Source organism: Rosa chinensis, chromosome 7 (assembly GCF_002994745.2).
Source record: "Rosa chinensis cultivar Old Blush chromosome 7, RchiOBHm-V2, whole genome shotgun sequence".
In the NCBI taxonomy this organism is placed as follows: domain Eukaryota; kingdom Viridiplantae; phylum Streptophyta; class Magnoliopsida; order Rosales; family Rosaceae; genus Rosa; species Rosa chinensis.
Window position 1 is genome coordinate 52,118,108 of NC_037094.1, and position 18,531 is coordinate 52,136,638.

Consider the following 18,531-nt stretch of genomic DNA (forward strand, 5'->3'; position numbering starts at 1 on the left):
CCGCGTGAGGGCGGTTCTTCGTCCCAACGGCTACAAGATTTTTTTTCTTTTTTTATTATTATTATTTTTTTTCGAATTTTGAAATTTGCTGGTCAAAAAGTCAACGCTGCAGCGAGTGGGAATGAAGAGTCATATGGGGGGGTTGGGGAGATGACGTCATGCTTCTCTTCTCTCTAATTTTTTTTTATTATTATTTTTTTCTATTTTCGCTGAGAGAGAGAGAGATAGAGAGGACTAATTAAGAGCAGAGTATTTGACCAAAGACCAAATTGCCCTAGGATCCGACCTTAATCCGAAAGCATAGAAGAAGAAACTATCAAGTACTATTCCCAAGCTCTCCACTCTTATCAATTGCTATACTGTGATCTTCTTTTATCTCTGGGTTTTGATTGCTTTGAGTTTAGGTGTCTCTTGTATTATGAGGATTTAGTGGTAAAGATTTCAACTTTTTATCCATTCTGATAATATATATATGCAGAGATATGAATCTATTAGTTTCTTGGATTTACTTTTGTGGATTTAATGGAATTCTGCAGGCTTGAGCTTTAGGAGACCTTTTCCATATATAGCTACTATATATCATCTGTAGATACAACAGAGAATCTGATTTGTTTTCACATGAATAAAGCTTTACTGCTCGCTAAGGTTTGGTTTGGAGAATTGGGTATGGGACAATAGGCATGATTTTCTATTAAATATGTTGCCATAAATCGCAATGCCTCTGTGCCGGACTTCTTTCGAGGAAGGAATTGGAATATGAATAAACTCAACTGATTGTTATTAGTATTCTGTGTACATCTATTGCTTTAGGTTGGGGAAGCTCCTCTTCTGGTATTTTTTCTTTTTCCTGTCAAAACTTGAAGCTGCTATTTCCTGATGCATGTCTTGCTCACCTTGCGAGAATGAGGCCTGATCACTGCCTTAACCCTGATTCTAGGAATACGAGAACTAATACCCCATTCATATTTCAAGGCATGTGGATGGAGCATGGGAAGTTTAAGGATTTTATACTCTCAAGATCCATTTAACAGATGATTAGTATAATGCTTCCAAAAAGTGGAGCTACAAGGAACTTGTCATCAATACTAAAACAAACTGGTTCTTCCTATTGTACGATGCACGTGGAAGATTTTGATTACTACTGGTAGCAAAATGTGAAAAAGAATGTGTCAATTTCTCGATATTTCTGCATCAAGCATCCAGACCATAGAAGAGCCTGAGGGCTCATCCAATTCTTGTGCCTTAGCCCTGTTACCAGCCAATCCCTCTGTTCATGCAGGTACTCTGCCAGTAGGTGTTCTGGATCACTTCTTTACATGAAGTTTTAGTGGTTTTTACGAAGCAATATTATCACTAGATGCTATTAATAAGTTTGTATGTGCAGGAAGATAACTGAACCTTCTAGATTAGTTTAAATTTTGTTCGAGGTATTATGTATTTCGCATTTGCATAGATGAAACTCTTATTGGGTACCCCAGATGAAATCAAGCATGAAAAAAGAGTATGTGCTAGGGGTTAACAGTAACAGCCCTATCATCTTTTTTCTCTATAAATAGAATGCATATAAAGAATCTTTGTGTTTTCAATCTATTTTCTTTGACATAATCATAAAGAAATACTTCCGTTAACATGATCTCTTTCTTTAGATTCAAAAATGCAAAAACAAGAAGCACCGTTTTAGTGGTTCTACCCCTGAGTTAAGAAGAACATCTTGCTCTGACAGATCATGGGAAGAGACTGACAGAATCAGTTGCTACTGAACAATTTTGACAAAGAATTACTGGGCACGTACTTGGTTCTATTGAACAAGATGGATCCTCAGAAGAATAGTAAAATCCGAAAGCTAACAATCTGGGAGATCATACCATTAAGAAAGAGGTAGCAAAGTCAGAGAGAAAAGAAATCGGACAGGCCTTGAAATATGATAGGAATAGGTTGGTTCAGTTTTATTATCTGTGATTTCACATATAATTAATTTACTTTTTTCAGTCAAATGCTTTGTATCTTGCTATTCCAGGTTGAGTTATCTGTTACATATCGATCACGATTATTGTAAATGATCTGAGATTGCGAAGGATACATGAAACGATTTAGTTCACTGGTACTTGGTGGTGATTCTTTTCACATGCTAAGAAGCATATTATTTGAGGTGTCCTGAAGTCGAACAGGAATGCAGGTCTGCATTTATATTTTATATACCTTTTCATAGTTATCCCTACTGATTATATATATTTTATATTCATTGAGATTGTCCTTCATCTTTAACATGACAGTTTAGTTATCTTCTTGTAACTCAGCGTTTATGAAACCTGATTATCATTCAAATACAATCAGTGATAAACAAAAACCATCATCTGCAGTTATGTCTAATTCTTTCACATTTTCATTATTACACATATTTTTACATCTTCACATATCTTTTGCAGTTCAAAGACAAGACTAATAGTCAAAGGGAATGGAGGGGCTGTGGTGTTCTCATTGTGTGAACCTAGTTTCAGCGACAAATAAGGTCAGCCAGGACAATTTTGTCGGGATCTGATAACCTTTCTCAAGAATCCATCGGATAGGAGTTGTCCCAACCTATCTCACCATGTAGTCAACCTATATATGCTCGAATTGGTGAACTCCATATTCCAAATTTTCTGGAGCCACTGCAGGTCGATCACTATCTGGACATCAATCATTTAAACAGAAATCACCTTTTTACCGTCTTAACGGAGCTATATTTGAAGTTAGGCATGTTTTGCGGTCTTTCTTCTACGAATTTAACCTTATTGTCAATAAAAATCCTTGTTTCAAAATCACTCTATCCAAATGGAGACTTGTCCCATTAGTTGTAGCCTAATTACTTTAGAAGTAATGATGAATCTTAACTCTCTCTCTCTCTTTTCTTTCTTTCTTTTTTTTTTTTTTTTTTGCTGGCTTTGCTTCTTCCCTGAAACTTTGAATCTTGACCTGTCTTTTACTATCGCTCTTTCTTTCAAGAGAATACTTCTTGTTTTTTTATTTATTCTGTTCAGTGGTTAAAATAATGTTACTTTAGTTTTTCTTTTTTGACATTTAATTACTGTTTCAATAAGCTTTTCCTAGGCTCACTATTCTAATTCTAATAAGGTTTCATTTTCACTTGATTTAGATGGTCAATGATACTCTTCTAAATCCCTGTAAGTCGATCCCTACATACAAATGGATCTTTAGTCTAAGAAAGAAGCAACAGATTCAGCAGCAGCGGAAGAACAAAAATATTAGAACTGTGAGCGCTATAGATTTAGCATTGAATGAGTATCATTCTTCTTATCTTCTCTGTGTTTGTTTTTTTTTTTTTTTTTTGGGTAACTTCTGTAATTGAATGACTTTGCAGGTAGTGCATAAAACAGTGTGCATTAAAAGTTTCTACTTTTTAGTTTATTTGATATTCTTTTATAAAAGTAGGCAGGTAATTGATTCATGTATGACTTTTACGTTACTGACAAAGCTTAAAAGAATAGGCTTTACGCATATGTAGTTTGTTTTTTGTTGATGCTATTTTTCACTCGTCTTTAATCATATGGAATAACTAAATGCATTGCAAATGAACCGATAGGTATTTGCATCAGTATTGGCTCATTTCCAGGCAATGAGGCTATGATTGCCAAACTATCAGTAGGGATACTAATCTCATATTGTGAATTAGCAGCCTTTCTTGCCAGTTGATTAGATATATATGTGGTGTTAACAATGTGAAAAAGTGAATCAATAGGCGTTCTGTTAAACAAAAAGAAAGTGCAATTTCTAATGGAAAAGGTGACGAAGTGACTTTGCAGCCCAATGACCTCCGAAAGTTTTTTTTTTGGATGACCAATGACCTCCGAAGGTTGAGAAGCATATATATGTTCCGGAAAGTTGAGTTATTTAATACTACAAGCCTTCTTTTGTCACATCATATAATGTTCTATTGTAATATTGTTTGTTGAATTTTCATATACAAATTGAAAGATGATCTGATTGCTCTGATGCCTAATCCCTTCAACCAGCGAAGCCTTACTTGATGGCATTGCAGGTGGTTGATGATGAATATGATAAAATGAAACTACTGATGCAAAAAACAATTAGTTGAAAAACAATAATCGATTACATTAATTGCAAGATATGATCTTGAGTACCATATGTAATTTTTTCATCTTTGTACTTTAATAATGTATAAGATAAAGTGCGAGCAAAAAGTCGGTTTCATTGAATATGGAGTTGAATTACAGTGTAGTGTCAGTAGGTGTATCTGACCAAGGAATCAAAAAATCTACAATACATCTAGCAATAAAAATAGGAACTCGTAGAACATACAGACCTAGAATACTGTACAAATCATTGAACAGAATGTTTGCAACTTTAACAGCACATAGAATCAACTAGACTTGATCATCAATTTATGAAGATCACGAATGGCTTTGACATTGTCTTGGAAAAGCGGTCTTGTGAAGGCTCTTCTTTCGATCTCCAGAATCATGAGCTTGAATTGTTGTCGGTCAACAATCCATTCAACCTGCTGGATCCTCTTCGTTTGCGGTGGTTGTTTGAGGTGATTCCTCTGTTCTTCAACCTCCCGCAGCTTCTTCATTGCGTTAGATATAATCTCTTTTATTGTTGGTGCAGCCGCAGGAGGAGGAGGAGGAGGAAGAGGAAGACCCACTTTCTTTGGGGATTGGGATTTGGATTCGCTTCCTTCCTGCTTGAACAACACTTTTTGGTCATTGAGGGTTTGTTTGGAAACGGAGTAAGTGGTGTTGGCTGATGTTGACTTGGGTTGACATGTTTTGCTGGAATTCACCAGGTAAATTTTGACGATGAAACCCCTTTTGCCTCTCACCGTTCCAGGAACAACCCATTCATTTCCACTCCCTGTTTTAAACTTCATTGTGTTTCTCTTGTGCCACAACAGAATTTACCAGGAATTAGGGTTTCCCAACTGGGTATTAGGGTTTCCCAAATGGGTATAAGAGTTTCCCAACTGGGTATTAGGTTTCCCAAGTGGGTGGTAGCCGGAATTGAAAATTTCCGGCAGAAAATTGCAGATCAGAGAGAAAATCGGAAATTAGGTTTTCGGGGGTTCAGGGGAAATTGAAGAGGAAATCGGAAATGAGATGAAGAGAGAATAGAGAAAGTAGCTTTTGGATCAAGTGGGTGCTCTGAAATTGATGAGTTTGCACCACAGAAATTGAAGAGAGAGAGAGAGAATTGAAATGAAAATGTAAATTACTTGTGAATTGAGTTACTCTAATGGCTCTGGGCTGGCACCAAAGAAGGATCATATACCGCGTGAGGGCGGTCGTTCTTCGTCCCAACGGTAACATGAATTATTTATTTATTTATTTACTTTTAATTTTAGAAAAATATAAAGAAAATGAAAAAGGCTTCGAATTTTGAAATTCGCGGGGTCAAAAAGTCATCGCTGCAGTTTGTGGGAATGAAGATATTTATGACGTCATGCATCTCTTCTCTCCAATTTTATTTTTTTTATTTTCTATTTTGACTGAGAGGACAAATTGACCCTAAATAGATTCTCATCGTCAACAATTTATGAAGAAATTAATGAATTAGTTTACTAATGGCTTTGGTTGATCATATTGAGGAGTATAAGGGCATATGTGATCAAATTAAAAGTTTGAGGACACAAATGATTTTAGGTGTAACATCATGCTTTCATCCAAGTTCGCCTTCCTCCAAATGCTATGCTGAAAGCAGATCGCCAAATCACATGCTCAAATATGGGTTTTGGTTTTTATCTGGATTGAATCCTGCATACAGAAGATTTTATTGAAATTAGCTTACCATTAGTTTAACATTAATAAATTAGATTTATTGTAAGCTACTCTATTGATGCCTATCTAATATATTGAACCAAAACCTTTAAAGATACATGGAAAACCGTATGATGCCCGCAATTTTCTTTAATTTGTGAGCGTCTTGAACCCTTGGCTTATACATAGTTTTGAAAAAGAAAAAGAAAAACATATTTTCTTCGTAACTTGAGATTTGCTGAGCTCTTATGATCATGTTTTGTATTTCTTTGTTTGGATGTGTTAAGAGTTTTTTTTTTTGCTAGTTTAATATTCTCGTAGAAATTACTGCACTTTTCTGTTGACTGAAGCTCTTCCATGGAGTATACATTGTCTCCTTCTATTGAAATCTTTCTAGGCGAACCTTGGTTGTCCAATGAGTTGAGACTTGAGAGTAATCCAGCAACTTTTGAACTACTCATGTTTTCTGTATTTTATAGCACAAGTTTGGTGATGTAACTATACTTGATGTACTTTCTATTGTATTCCATCTCTCTCTCTCTCTCTCTCTCTCTCTCTCTCTCTCTCTCAGAAGGGGGGTGTGTTTAGTCTGTATTGTTTCAAATTTTCAATCGAATCAATTTAAGATATAGGTTTTGCAGGAATCAACACTTATGAAGAATGTAATTTGATAGCGTGAAGCATTGGATCCCACACAAAGAACTCCAAAATGCGAGAGGTTTCTGACTTGAATGGACTAGTACCAGGTGGGAGACCTCCTGTGAAGCTCCATCAAGTGAACCTCAGTCACGCGGTATTTTATTTGAGGTTTGAATTTATATATATATATATTGAAATGTTGCTATTGTACATCAATTAATTGAGCTTATTATATGCAGAGACCATGTGGATGATTGTCATTCCAGCTACAGAAGAAAAGACCACTTGACTGGCCATCTATTTCATCACCAAGGAAAACTCAAGTGTCCAATTGAGAACTGCAATCGTGAATTTGCCTTCCAAGGTAACATGAATAGGCATGTCAGTGAACTTCATAGTGAGGATTGCCCTTCGGCCAATGATGGATGTCAGAAGCAGCATGTGTGCCAAGAAAAAGGTTGCTTAAAGGTATTCAGATTCGCTTCCCAGCTGCGGAAGCATGAGGATTCCCATGGTAGCTTTCATTTCTAAAGTTACTTTGGTTCTTGTATGGTGTCTGTATATGATACATGTTTTCCTTAAAATATTTCCTTAAAATAAAGAAATGTGTGGCTAAAGCCTCTGGCAATGTGTTTATTGCAAACTGTGATTATATCCTTCTATTCTGCAGTAGAGTGGAGGCATTTTGTTCTGAGTATGAAACAATTTTCTAACGAGCAATGCCTTAAAGCTCATATTCAGTCCTGCCACCAACATATTACCTGCGAGATATGTGGGACCAAACAGCTGAAAAAGAATATCAAAAGTCATCTGCGCACACATGAAGAGGGAGGTTCAATGGAGAGAATTAAATGTGATTATGAGGGCTGTCTTCAGACGTTTACTAAAGTAAGCAGCTTACCAACTTTGAGTGGATTTATAAGTTTAAATAGATGTTCATAGTTTGGCATTCTGTGGTGACATTTGGTTTTACATTTTCAGAAATCGAATCTCCGTCAACATGTGAAGGCTGTTCACCTTGAAAATAAACCATTTGTCTGTTGCTTTCCGGGTTGTGGCAAAAGATTTGCCTACAAGCATGTGAAAGACAACCATGAAAAGAGTGGATGCCATGTCCATGCACACGTGAGTTGTATACCTGGATGATTCACGACTGTTATATGTTAGTTTCATAATCATCTTTTCAGGTAAACTCACAATATGAATTTATGTGTGGGATACAATTGCTTTCAATTTCAGGGGGACTTTGAAGAGGCTGATGAAAAATTCCGGTCCAGGCCAAGGGGAGGGCGTAAGAGGCAGTGCCCCACTGTAGAGATGTTGGTTCGGAAAAGGGTGAGTCTTTCAAAACAATCGGGGCAGGACTGAGAACTTCTAGGTTGATCTCTCAAGAGGAGGATGAGACAAGGAGCATTATAGTATGCTGGGTCTGGCCGGGAAGTGGTCTTTAATTAAATTGTAGTGTCTGTATTGCCCAGTAGCAGGAGAAAACATGGTTTCCTACAATGTACAGTTTTCTTTTTGAAAGGACAATGTACAGTTTTCTTGTGGAGTTAGTAATTCGACTTTCTGAATAAGCGAGACCAACTAGCCCTGATTTATTTACTATTTATCGATGTGATATCAACCGTTTCAAATCCATTAAGACTAAATTATAGTTCTAATATATATTTTTAAAATTTGAATATGTGTGTATATATATATATATATATATATTCTTTTTTTTCTTTTTCAAATTCTTACTTATAGTAATTGAAATCATGTATTTATAGTGTAGTAAAAAAAAAAAAACTAGATGACATCAGCACAACTAGCCGTATGTCATCTGACAATTTATAGCCATCAAATTATGAGATGCCATTAATATGGACTATTGATTTCATACTTTGAATGTACAATCACACATGCAATGCACATGCATGCAAAATTTATCACATGACGTGGGCCTCCCTACTTTCTGATCCAATTTTTTTAAGGGCTATAGGGCTAAATATATATTTAGCCCTTAACTTTTTATTTCAGCCCTCAAAAATGGCTCTTTAACCCTTGACTATTTGAGTTGGACATGAATTGAGTCAAATTTTAGCAATTTGGCCCTTTAACCCTTTGGGTTGGAGAAGACCCAAGTCTCCTCAGATCGACATGCTAAGTGATGACTTTTCAAATAATTTAATTCTTATTTTATACACGCATCGACTATCGCATGAGATGAACTGTATTGTTATTGGAAAAGGTGATAGTGATCACATCTACCACCTCTTGTTTTCTTTTCCATATTTAGATATTCATTACAATTTGGGAGTAATGATTGGATTGAAAATACTTTACTAAGATTATCATGTTAGAATTTAGAAAATGTGGTTAGTGCTCACATCAATTTTCATTAGTCGTCAACACATATACTCGTAAAGTGAAAGTCTAGCTCGAAGGTGTCTCCCTCTAACTTGACAGTTTCTCCTTAGATGGAATTGTATTGTGTAAACCCATAGGATTCCCCAAAGCAGAGTATCCATGGGAGGAGTGATCCATGTCCATGCAGACGTGAGTTTTATTTTTGGATGATTCAGGACATGTATCTATAGGAAAGTTCCATACTCGAACTTTGCTGAATAGTATTTTGAGGCAATATAAATAGAAATGTAAAGAGTGCCATATAAATATCCACCGTGAAGGATATTTCTGGATTATAAATTTGGAACGTCCTCTTAAGTCTCCTTAGATTGACGAGCAAGTAATGACTTTCAGATGGTTACTTCTAATTTTGTACACGCATTGACTATTGCATATTTGCATGAGATTAACTTTATTATTGGAGAAGGTGATACCACCTCTTGTTTTCTTTTCCCTATTTAGATATGGAAGTTTCTATTCATACCTCCAAAATTGGCATTTAGACATTCCCACTTAATAGACCTCCAACTTACTTTTACGAATAACCAATATGCTATATTCTCCTAACTATTTTGTGTAAACCCTAAGGCAAACGCTGCCGCTCCCAAAAACCCTAAAGCTTTTCTGCTGTAGTTCTAATTCACATCCAACCATGTCAGTCATCGATGACGTTATTGCTAGTTTTGCTGCGTCTCTTCCCCTCGCCGGCAGCGACGTGGTGGACCTTTCTTGCATGGCAGGAGTCGAGGTGAGAAGGGCGATCTCGGACTTATTTGCTAGCCCGACCTATGACGGCAAAACCCTTTGGTGGAGCCGATCTGCAGAGACACTTCCGACGCATTTGGGTGCGGGAGAGAGGCTTCAAGATCCAGGACAGACCCCAGAATCGTTTTGTGATCTCCTTCGATCTTAAGAAGGACAAGAACAAGGTGCTGAAAGGAGGTACTTGGTATTTCAACAAAGCACCGGTGATATTGCAGGATTATGATGGGTTGTCGCCACTTCAGGCCATCAAGATGGAAACTTTGCTCTTCTGGGTAAAGATCACAAACATCCCACCTGCTTTGGAGGTCAAAGAAACCATTATGAACGTGGCATCCATTGTGGGTAGTTTGGAAATTGATCAAAAACTATTTGACATAACTAGCAAGATCCGAGTGCATGTTGCCCATGAGATCACAAGACCTTTCCTTCTCAAGAAGACTCTCAAGCTGGCTCCGGGTGTGATTGAAGAAATTTCTTTCTTCTTTGAAAACCTAATTGGAAGATGCCACAAATGCAATCTCATCTTCCATGAGAATGGGACTTGCTTGGTTGCTACTCCACATAAACCTGATTCGATCACAGCTGCTCCTCCACGCTTGGATCTGGTGAGCCCTTTTACTGGCTTCAAGTAGCCTCTTTTTACTAATGGAATGTTTAGGTTTCAGGGATCCCTGGTGCCTTTGCTTCCGGTTGCCAGGGATCTGTTGGAAAGTTCCATACTTGAGCTTTTGTTGAATCTCACAATATGAATTCATGTGCGGGATATCGATCAATTGCTCTCATAATTTCATTACTTATCCATGGCCAGAAGGCACATACATCATATGCTGTCTTACATCAAATAAAATCTAGATGGCCTAAGCTGCCAAGCAAATGACAAAGTAGCCCTCATAGTAAACCAAATGAGCACAATTTTAAGACATAGCCGTATGAACACAAATCCAACACTACCTAAATCCTTGCTATAGCAACTCTAATCGCTTAGAGACCTCAATTGGTGTACAACTAGAGAAGCTAGACTTAAATAGCAAAAGACTAGAATCCAAATGCTACGTACCAAGAACCAGAAAGTTTAGAGCTTCCCTTTTCCCTTATCCTTAGGGCTAACCTCCTGAACAACAACAGCAGTAGGGTAACTGAGGCACAATAGAGCCCCACTCACCTTCTTTTGTGGGCGAGGGTTTTTTGTTCTTGCTCCCAAGAGGTCTTCCTACCTTTTTCTTCAAAATTCCTTGCTCACTCTCATTGTCAACTTCAACATAACTAAGAGCATTTGCTTGAAGGGTAAGAAGCTTACCAACCAAAATAGTTTTAAACTTTTTTGGGGAGGGAACAACCTCCATTCCTATTTCTTTTCTTGTACCCTAGTCTCTATCTGCACAGCTTGAGCGGCTGGAGTGGAGCTAGAAGCAACATCCATAGATGCAGAACTCGAGGCCTCCATACCATGCACAGCAGCCACAGGCAGCAGGCTCTCTTGTCTCCTCCTCTGCCGTGCCTTGCATGGTATCAATAGATACCCCACACCTAACGTCGATCTCTCCAACCTCCGAATAAAAGGTTTCTTTTTCTTCATCAAAGCATAGGAAGGCTTAGGTAATTCATGACTAGTCTGAGGCAAGATGTAGAAGGACCACCAAAGTGCAAAACTCTAGAAGCAACGATTGCCGCATTAGGTTCTTCACACTTGTCCCCCGAATGAGTAATAAGTCCACATTGCGAGCATCTTCCCTTGAGATGTTCAAACAAAAACTCAATACAGGTTCCACCTTGCAGTCAAGAAGATCTTACACTCAAGTAGAATAGTTTTTGAGATATCATGTGAGAAGAGAATACAAATAATTCCTTTCCGAAACTCTTTCTTATCATAATCCAGAAAACCACCCAAGAGATTCCTAATGAGAATAAAGTTGCCAGGTTCTTCATACAACGGAGGAATACTCGAAACCCTAACCCAGATATGAACATGTATCATCAGAACCTCAGCAATAGGGAGTACCCCGTCTTCATTAAGTTGGAGGGCTTATGATTTACGAGTCTTCGTTAAGTTGTTTAGTTATCTTGCTTGTTCTGTGTAGCAAGGATTATATGGCGCCTAAGGGTGGTTCTATAGGTCACCACCTTGTATTGTGGAGATGATGTTATTTGTTTTTATTGTTTTTTTCTTTACTTTTTTACTTTCATTGTAGAAGAAATAGGTGACAAAATAACTTTGCATCCTAATGACCTCTGAAAGTTGAGAAATTAAACAGGTTCCTGAGAACCACATGTTCTTGAAGTTGAGAGTTATTTAATACTACAAGACTTTTGCATATCTTTTGAACTTCTTTTGTGATATTGTGTTAAATTTTTCTAGGGTGGTTGTAGTCAGACCTTTTAATTTGCTCTTTGGACCTCTCATCTCAATTTTTTTCAACAAACTTCCTATTTTGCCCTTGTTTGTATTTTACTTTTTATACCTCCTATGATCTGCCCAGTTCCTTTGAACACAAATTCTTTAATCTTTGTCTAGTAAGGACTAAGAAACTATATACATAGAGAGGAGAGAGAGAAGAATATATGAACACTCTCTGAAGTTTAAACTTTAAACATGGCATGTAGGGCGATCAACAAGGTCGTCAAAAGGGATAAACACATACAGTAGAGCAAGGGTAGAGCCACATGGGGACCCAGTGGGTCCCATGCCCCCATTCAGTTATATATATATATATATATATTTTAAATTTTGTATATGAAAAAAGGAATAAGTTGATTACAGTTTCTCAATGTCAATACTAGCCAACTTGGCTTAGCAGCAAGGGATGCTTGGTTTCTGCAACTGGTCCTAGGTTTGACTCATTTTGGTACGATTAGTTTTCAATTTTTTATTTTTTGAGAACATTAACACTATTTTCCTTAGAGTTTTAAAAGTAAAAAATAAATTATGTCTCCGTAATGAAAAATTGTCTTCTATCCAAAGTATAAATTTTATTAATAAAATATGTAACTTCAAGAAAAATATTAATCTTACCGTAATTTTATTCTACTTTATTATCTTTTATTAAATTTCTGGTATATATTTTAAATTTAAAAAAAATTTTCCTAAAACTTACGAATGCCCTACTTGATATAAAACTCTGGCTCCACCACTGCAGTAGAGTATTTGATTGAGAACTGCAAGTGCACTTGTGTTAGAGTACAGAAGAAGAGCCAAGCTGGTGGCTACGTTCTCAACTTAAAATCCTACAATAGTTTCTGAATTCTTGCATAGTACAAAACCACCTGCACCATGTCTCAAGTGATGTAATATGCTCTTTACTCATTCTTGTTTTCTTCCTTAATTTCTCATGGATACGGAGTACTAAGAAGTGAAAACAATTGTTTAAAATTTATGTCCACAATCGTTCCTCTCTCTACTTCACTTGCTTCTATCTATAATTATAGTTAGATTGCCATGTTACATTGTGCAGCACCATGCTAAGGTTTGTCACCAAACAACGATTGGGTTGGCAGTGCACTCACGACATTTATATTTGTCAATTGGTTAATAACAAATGCGAACGGAGAGAGTATTTTTAGAATATGACTCTTGATGGCATTACAAGTAGTTGGTGATGAATATGAGAATGAAACTACTGATGAGAAAACAATTAGTTGAAGAACAATAATGTGGATCACATTAGTTGCAAGATATGATCTTGAGTATGATATGTAATTTTTCATCTTTTTTTTTTGTTTAGGTAGGGCCAAAACGACTGTCCTTAAGTCTTAACCATTAATGAAACCATAAAATACAAAGGGGGTGGGGACATAGTGCCTAAACCTTATACGACAATAAACATTAAGTGAATATCCCAAAAAAATATTAGGAGTCTCTACTACACTTGTGTAGTCTAACACATACCAACTAGCAAAGAGTGCACAACTTGCTACTCCATTTGCTTTACAATTTTAGCAACATACAGAAAGATAATGCTCACTCAAAGCCATAGTTCACTAATACTAACTTTCCCAATATGTTACCTTCCGGTTACACTTGGTTTCATCGTGCCACTAGGAGGCTGCGACCATACTAAAAAAATGTTTAAGATCGAGTATTAACAAAAGACTAGAGAGATCAAGTGTAAGTGAAAAGTTGATTTCATTGAATATGGAGTTGAATTACAGACTTACACTGTAGTGTAAGTAGGTGTATACCAAGGAATCAAAAATCTACAATACATATAAAAATACGAATTCCTAGAACATATAGACCTAGATTGTTCAAATTTTTGAACAGGATGCTTACATGATAGTAACTAGCTAGTTTAACAACTAACAACTAACAAGACATAGAATTAACTAGACTTGATAATTAATCACGAATGGCTTTGACATTGTCTTGGAAAAGTGGTCTTGTATAGGCTTTTCTTTCAACATCCAGAATCATGAGCTTGAATTGTTGTCGATCAACAATCCATTCAACTTTGCACCTCTTCATTTGCAGTGGTTCTTTGAGGCGATTCCTCATTTCTTCAATCTCCCGCAACCTCTTCATTGCGGTAGATATAAGCTCTTTCATTGTTGGTGTAGCAGGAGGAGGAAGAGGAAGACCCGTTTTCTTTGTGGTTTGGGATTTGGATTGGTTCCCTTATCCGTGAACAACCTTTTTTGGTCATTAGGGGGTTGTTTGGAAACAGAGTAAGTGGTCTTTATTGTTGTTGATTTGGGTTGACATGTTGACTGTGAGGAGGACTTGAACTGCTTAGGCCATCTCCAATAGGTGGGCCAAACTGAGATCTCTAGACTTTTTTTTTTCTAAATTATGGGCTCCAACAACAGAATGTCCAAAGATTTATAGGTCTAAAAAGGGGTGGAGAGGGTTGAAAATAGCCCTATAATTGGTTCTTTGACTCTTGTGGGACCGACAGAAAACCAACATCAATTAAGTATAATTGATATGGCTTATGATGCAATGCATGCATAATCCAACGGCCCATATGATTTAACCGCTGTATTTTAATGGTATATAATCAAGCAGCTTAATTAAACATGCATGCGGCTAGTGGCCATTGTTCATTTTTTATTTTTTATTTTTTTAATATGTATTACTAATGTATAGATTTGGATGACCAAAGAAGAAAAAAAGGTCTTTTTTTTTTCCCACTATACCTGTATATACATACATTTTATCTTCCTAATTTCTCACACTTTCTACCTTTTCTTTTACCACTTCTACTTATTTGAAACATGTCCACTCCTTCTTTCAAAGCTGTGAATTGGACAAGAAAAGAAGATGAAGCTCTTTGTGTTGCATATATGAAAGTTTTCCAAAATTCTACAAGGGTAATGGCCAAAAGGTAGATAGCATTTGGAAACAAGTAGAGCAAAAATTAATTTACGGCTTCAATGACAATCCTTCAAATGCAAGATCGGATGAAAGTTGTAAGTCTCGGCAAAAATTTCTCTTTCCATACATGAATAAGTGGCATTCTTGCATCACACGTTCCGATAGGAGACTTCATAGTACAGCAAAACAATAAAACAAAACGATATCAACATGCAATGAATTATTTCAATCTAAACAACCTAAAATCGTGCCAACACTAAATATCAGAAATGAATTCGAAGTACAAGTCTGAAGAGATCGAGTACCACTTTAATTCTTCTTTAATCTCCTAAGTTAGGAAAAGTCCATAACTTAAAATATTTCATATAAAACATCACGTTAATACTGAAGAGCATCCGTCAACATTAAATATGAATCATTAAGTGCAGTTAGAATTCTGAATTCAAACATGTATGCATCCATAAGAAGTTACAAACGCACAAACATGTAGCATACAATCTCGACCATTGTACATAGCCTTTACCACTTCAATTTATGCCCCAAAACGATTAGGTGAATCAGAACACAAATTTGGCTTTATTAACCTGCAGATTAACATAGTTATTTAACCAAAATCATATGCTTAAACATATAAAGGATGACACAAAATCAGATTGTAAAGATATCATAAACAAATCAAGTACATAAAGAAACGAATCTGAAAATTACTAACATAAACTCATTCTCAACAAAAATCCAACTCCAATAATAAAGTTCATAAACGAAATCTAAAATTCAATACTAAAGAGTACGAAAACATAAATAAGGGCCATGAATTACACTTTTTGATCTTCAAGGAAGCTTGGAGAACGTCAAGAGAACACAAGGCTTGGCCTTCAAGAACACGAACAGCCTTGGAGAAGTCCTAAATCTCTTCACAACGAGAGGCTTTTTCTGAATATTTGGAGAGGGTTTTAGAGAGAAGAGAGCTAAGCTAATGAACTGAATTTTGTATGAAGAAGTGATGATTTTGGAGTAAAGAATGACTGCTATTTATAGTGGAATTCTCATCTCTTGTGATGCAATCATGGCCAATCATCTTGAGGTGATTTCTCCTCCAAATTTGTTTGATTTTCTCATGACCAAGTCTTGATTTTTCTGATCTCTTTTCCCCTTAATGACTCATTGTATATTCCTTGAATAGTGACCAGATACATCCCTTATTCCTCTCCTTTAAATTGCACCAATATCTTCTTCCAATTGTGCACATAATGAACTCCTACAATCAAGAAAAATCAGAATTTAATTAGTGTTATAATCAATAGGAAATAAGATAATTAAGATAATTAGAATTAATATTGAATATAACACTCCATTTTATCTCCTTGAATTCTTCTTGATTTATGCAAGTTTTCTTTTCTTTTAAGTTTTGCTTGATTTCATCAGTCAAGAGTTTTCAATGGGATGGACTCTCATTAAAATAGAAAAATCAGAAATAGAAAAGTTCAAATGAAGAAAGTTTCCTACAACAAAATAGGAAATATTTCCTAAAATGAAAGAGGAAAGTTTGTAAAATGACTTGTCCTTAATTTATGCTCATTTCTGCTTTTTTTAGCTTATTTTCTTCATTTCAGTCCTTGAAGTACCTAAAAACATAAACTGTGTTATAATTATTAATTTTAAGAGAACAACTTAGCCAAATGAGGGAAAATACATATTAAAAACGTCACACTTTGTGCTCTTATCATGTTCTCGGCCATAATAGCTTTGGCATCGCCCAAGACCCGCCAAAAAGACCAAAACGACCACCCCGGAGAAGCAACTCATCGACGAAGCATTGCTGGATAACCCGGACTTGGGTCCTTTCCTGCTAAAGATAATATTTAAATTTGTACTGTTAATCCAATATCATCTCTGATGGTGGGTCCTTTCCTACTAATGGTAATATTATTTGTTGGTATTTTGAATTTGTGGTTTTCGGTTACAAATCTTAACTATTGCCTTTTATTTGCAAATTGCAATGGCAGTTTTCTTATTAGCAGATTGAATTTGTACTGTTAATCTAATATCATCTCTGTTCTTGATCATCATTATTCAGTTTAGTTCGTGCATACATGAACACGAAAGGACCGGAAAGATCCGTGTTTTCTCTTTGATCAAAAAATCTGGACACTAGATCCATGCATACATGCTCTCAAATTTTTAGCAAATACTGAAACACAATATTTGGACAACCCAGACTTGGGTCCCTTCCTGCTAAAGGTCACCGGGTGGACGATCAGGTCGAGCGAGAGAACCCGGACAAGGCGTTCGACGATGCTATTCGATTCTAAGTCGTTAGAGTGGTGTTCAAGTTGGCGAAAAACAAAGTCAAGCCGTGGAGCACGGCGGGACACTTCCCCTGAGACTCTCGTATTGGAATCCGAGAATGGCTATATATGAAGATTGACATGAGGAGGAAACTACCGGGTTGGATTGGGAACTGGTTGATTCAGTCGATGAGGAAGACTGTGAACCAGTAGCCGAGGACGTTGGAGTAACTATTTAACAAGGTCTATGAGGCGATTAACAATACAAATTCAAATCTTTAACTATTATGAGTTGTAAAGATCATGGTTTCCTTGCTAAAGGTACTTTTTACAGATCATTGTTTTTCAAGAGAAAGAGTTTGACTAAACAGGAGAGAAGACTAGAAGAGACCGATGAGGGCATTTTTGGAACAGAAAATATACCATCAATAAAATAATATTATAAAATCAAATGGGAGTGTGGTTTACAATTTTAAATTGAAATAGAAATAAAAAAATCCAACGGAATCGATTGCTAAGGCCTATTTCTTATTGTTATTGATTCAATTAACCGATCAACTTAACTTGTTTTGTTATCGAACATTTATTTATTTTTGATTTCAGTCATTTTCGTAAAAAAAATTTCGACATATTTTATTATGAGAATAAATCCTAGTACTTCTGGTCCTGGGGTTTCCGCACTTGAAAAAAAAAACTTGGGGCGTATTGCTCAAATCATTGGTCCGGTACTGGATATAGCTTTTCCACCCGGCAAGATGCCTAATATTTACAACGCTCTGGTAGTTAAGAGTCTAGATACCGCTGGTCAACAAATTAATGTGACTTGTGAAGTACAGCAATTATAAGGAAATAATCGAGTTAGAGCTGTAGCTATGAGTGCTACAGATGGTCTAGCGAGAGGAATGGAAGTGATTGACACAGGAGCTCCTTTAAGTGTTCCAGTCGGCGGAGCGACTCTAGGACTAATTTTTAACTTACTTGGAGAGCCTGTGGATAATTTAGGTCCTGTAGATACTCGTACAATATCTCCTATTCATAGATATGCGCCTGCCTTTATCTAGTTAGATACAAAACTATCCATTTTTGAAACAGGAATTAAAGTTGTAGATCATCTAGCCCCTTATCAACGTGGAGGAAAAATCAGACTTTTTGGGGGAGCTGGAGTGGGTAAAACAGTATTCATTATGGAATTGATCAACAACATTGCCAAAGCTCATGGGGGTGTATCCGTATTTGGCGGAGTGGGTGAACGTACTCGTGAAGGAAATGATCTTTACATGGAAATGAAAGAATCCGGCGTAATTAATGAACAAAATATTCCCGAATCAAAAGTGGCTCTAGTCTATGGTCAAATGAATGAACCGCC

General features: G+C 36.5%; 2 protein-coding genes, 1 long non-coding RNA gene and 1 pseudogene across 7 annotated transcripts; all 4 read left to right on the forward strand.

Annotated features, from left to right (window-relative positions):
* The first annotated feature begins 245 nt into the window (after positions 1–245).
* LOC112180818 lies at positions 246–3,525 on the forward strand. 4 transcript variants are annotated; one of them, XR_005803337.1, is made up of 5 exons: positions 246–1,501; positions 1,647–1,934; positions 2,018–2,176; positions 2,427–2,657; positions 3,137–3,525. It is a non-coding gene; the product is annotated as an uncharacterized LOC112180818 (long non-coding RNA). The 4 variants fall into 4 exon arrangements; XR_005803338.1 differs by having other exon boundaries at positions 246–1,279; XR_005803336.1 differs by having other exon boundaries at positions 246–432; positions 537–1,934.
* A 2,145-nt stretch (positions 3,526–5,670) lies between these two features.
* LOC112178131 (transcription factor IIIA) lies at positions 5,671–7,885 on the forward strand. 2 transcript variants are annotated; one of them, XM_040510973.1, is made up of 5 exons: positions 5,671–5,931; positions 6,653–6,927; positions 7,084–7,301; positions 7,395–7,538; positions 7,653–7,885. In XM_040510973.1, the coding sequence occupies exons 1-5, from the start codon at positions 5,894–5,896 to the stop codon at positions 7,779–7,781; spliced, it is 804 nt and encodes a 267-aa protein (XP_040366907.1). In that variant the 5' UTR covers positions 5,671–5,893; the 3' UTR covers positions 7,782–7,885. The 2 variants fall into 2 exon arrangements, with proteins under 2 accessions (XP_040366907.1, XP_040366908.1); XM_040510974.1 differs by lacking the exon at positions 5,671–5,931 and adding an exon at positions 6,465–6,567.
* A 1,707-nt stretch (positions 7,886–9,592) lies between these two features.
* On the forward strand, positions 9,593–10,201 carry LOC112178132. Its single transcript, XM_024316329.1, has one exon. It carries the CDS (start codon positions 9,593–9,595, stop codon positions 10,199–10,201), a length of 609 nt encoding a protein of 202 aa, XP_024172097.1.
* A 7,468-nt stretch (positions 10,202–17,669) lies between these two features.
* The window catches only part of LOC121050846, a 948-nt pseudogene continuing 86 nt past the window's right edge, over positions 17,670–18,531 (forward strand).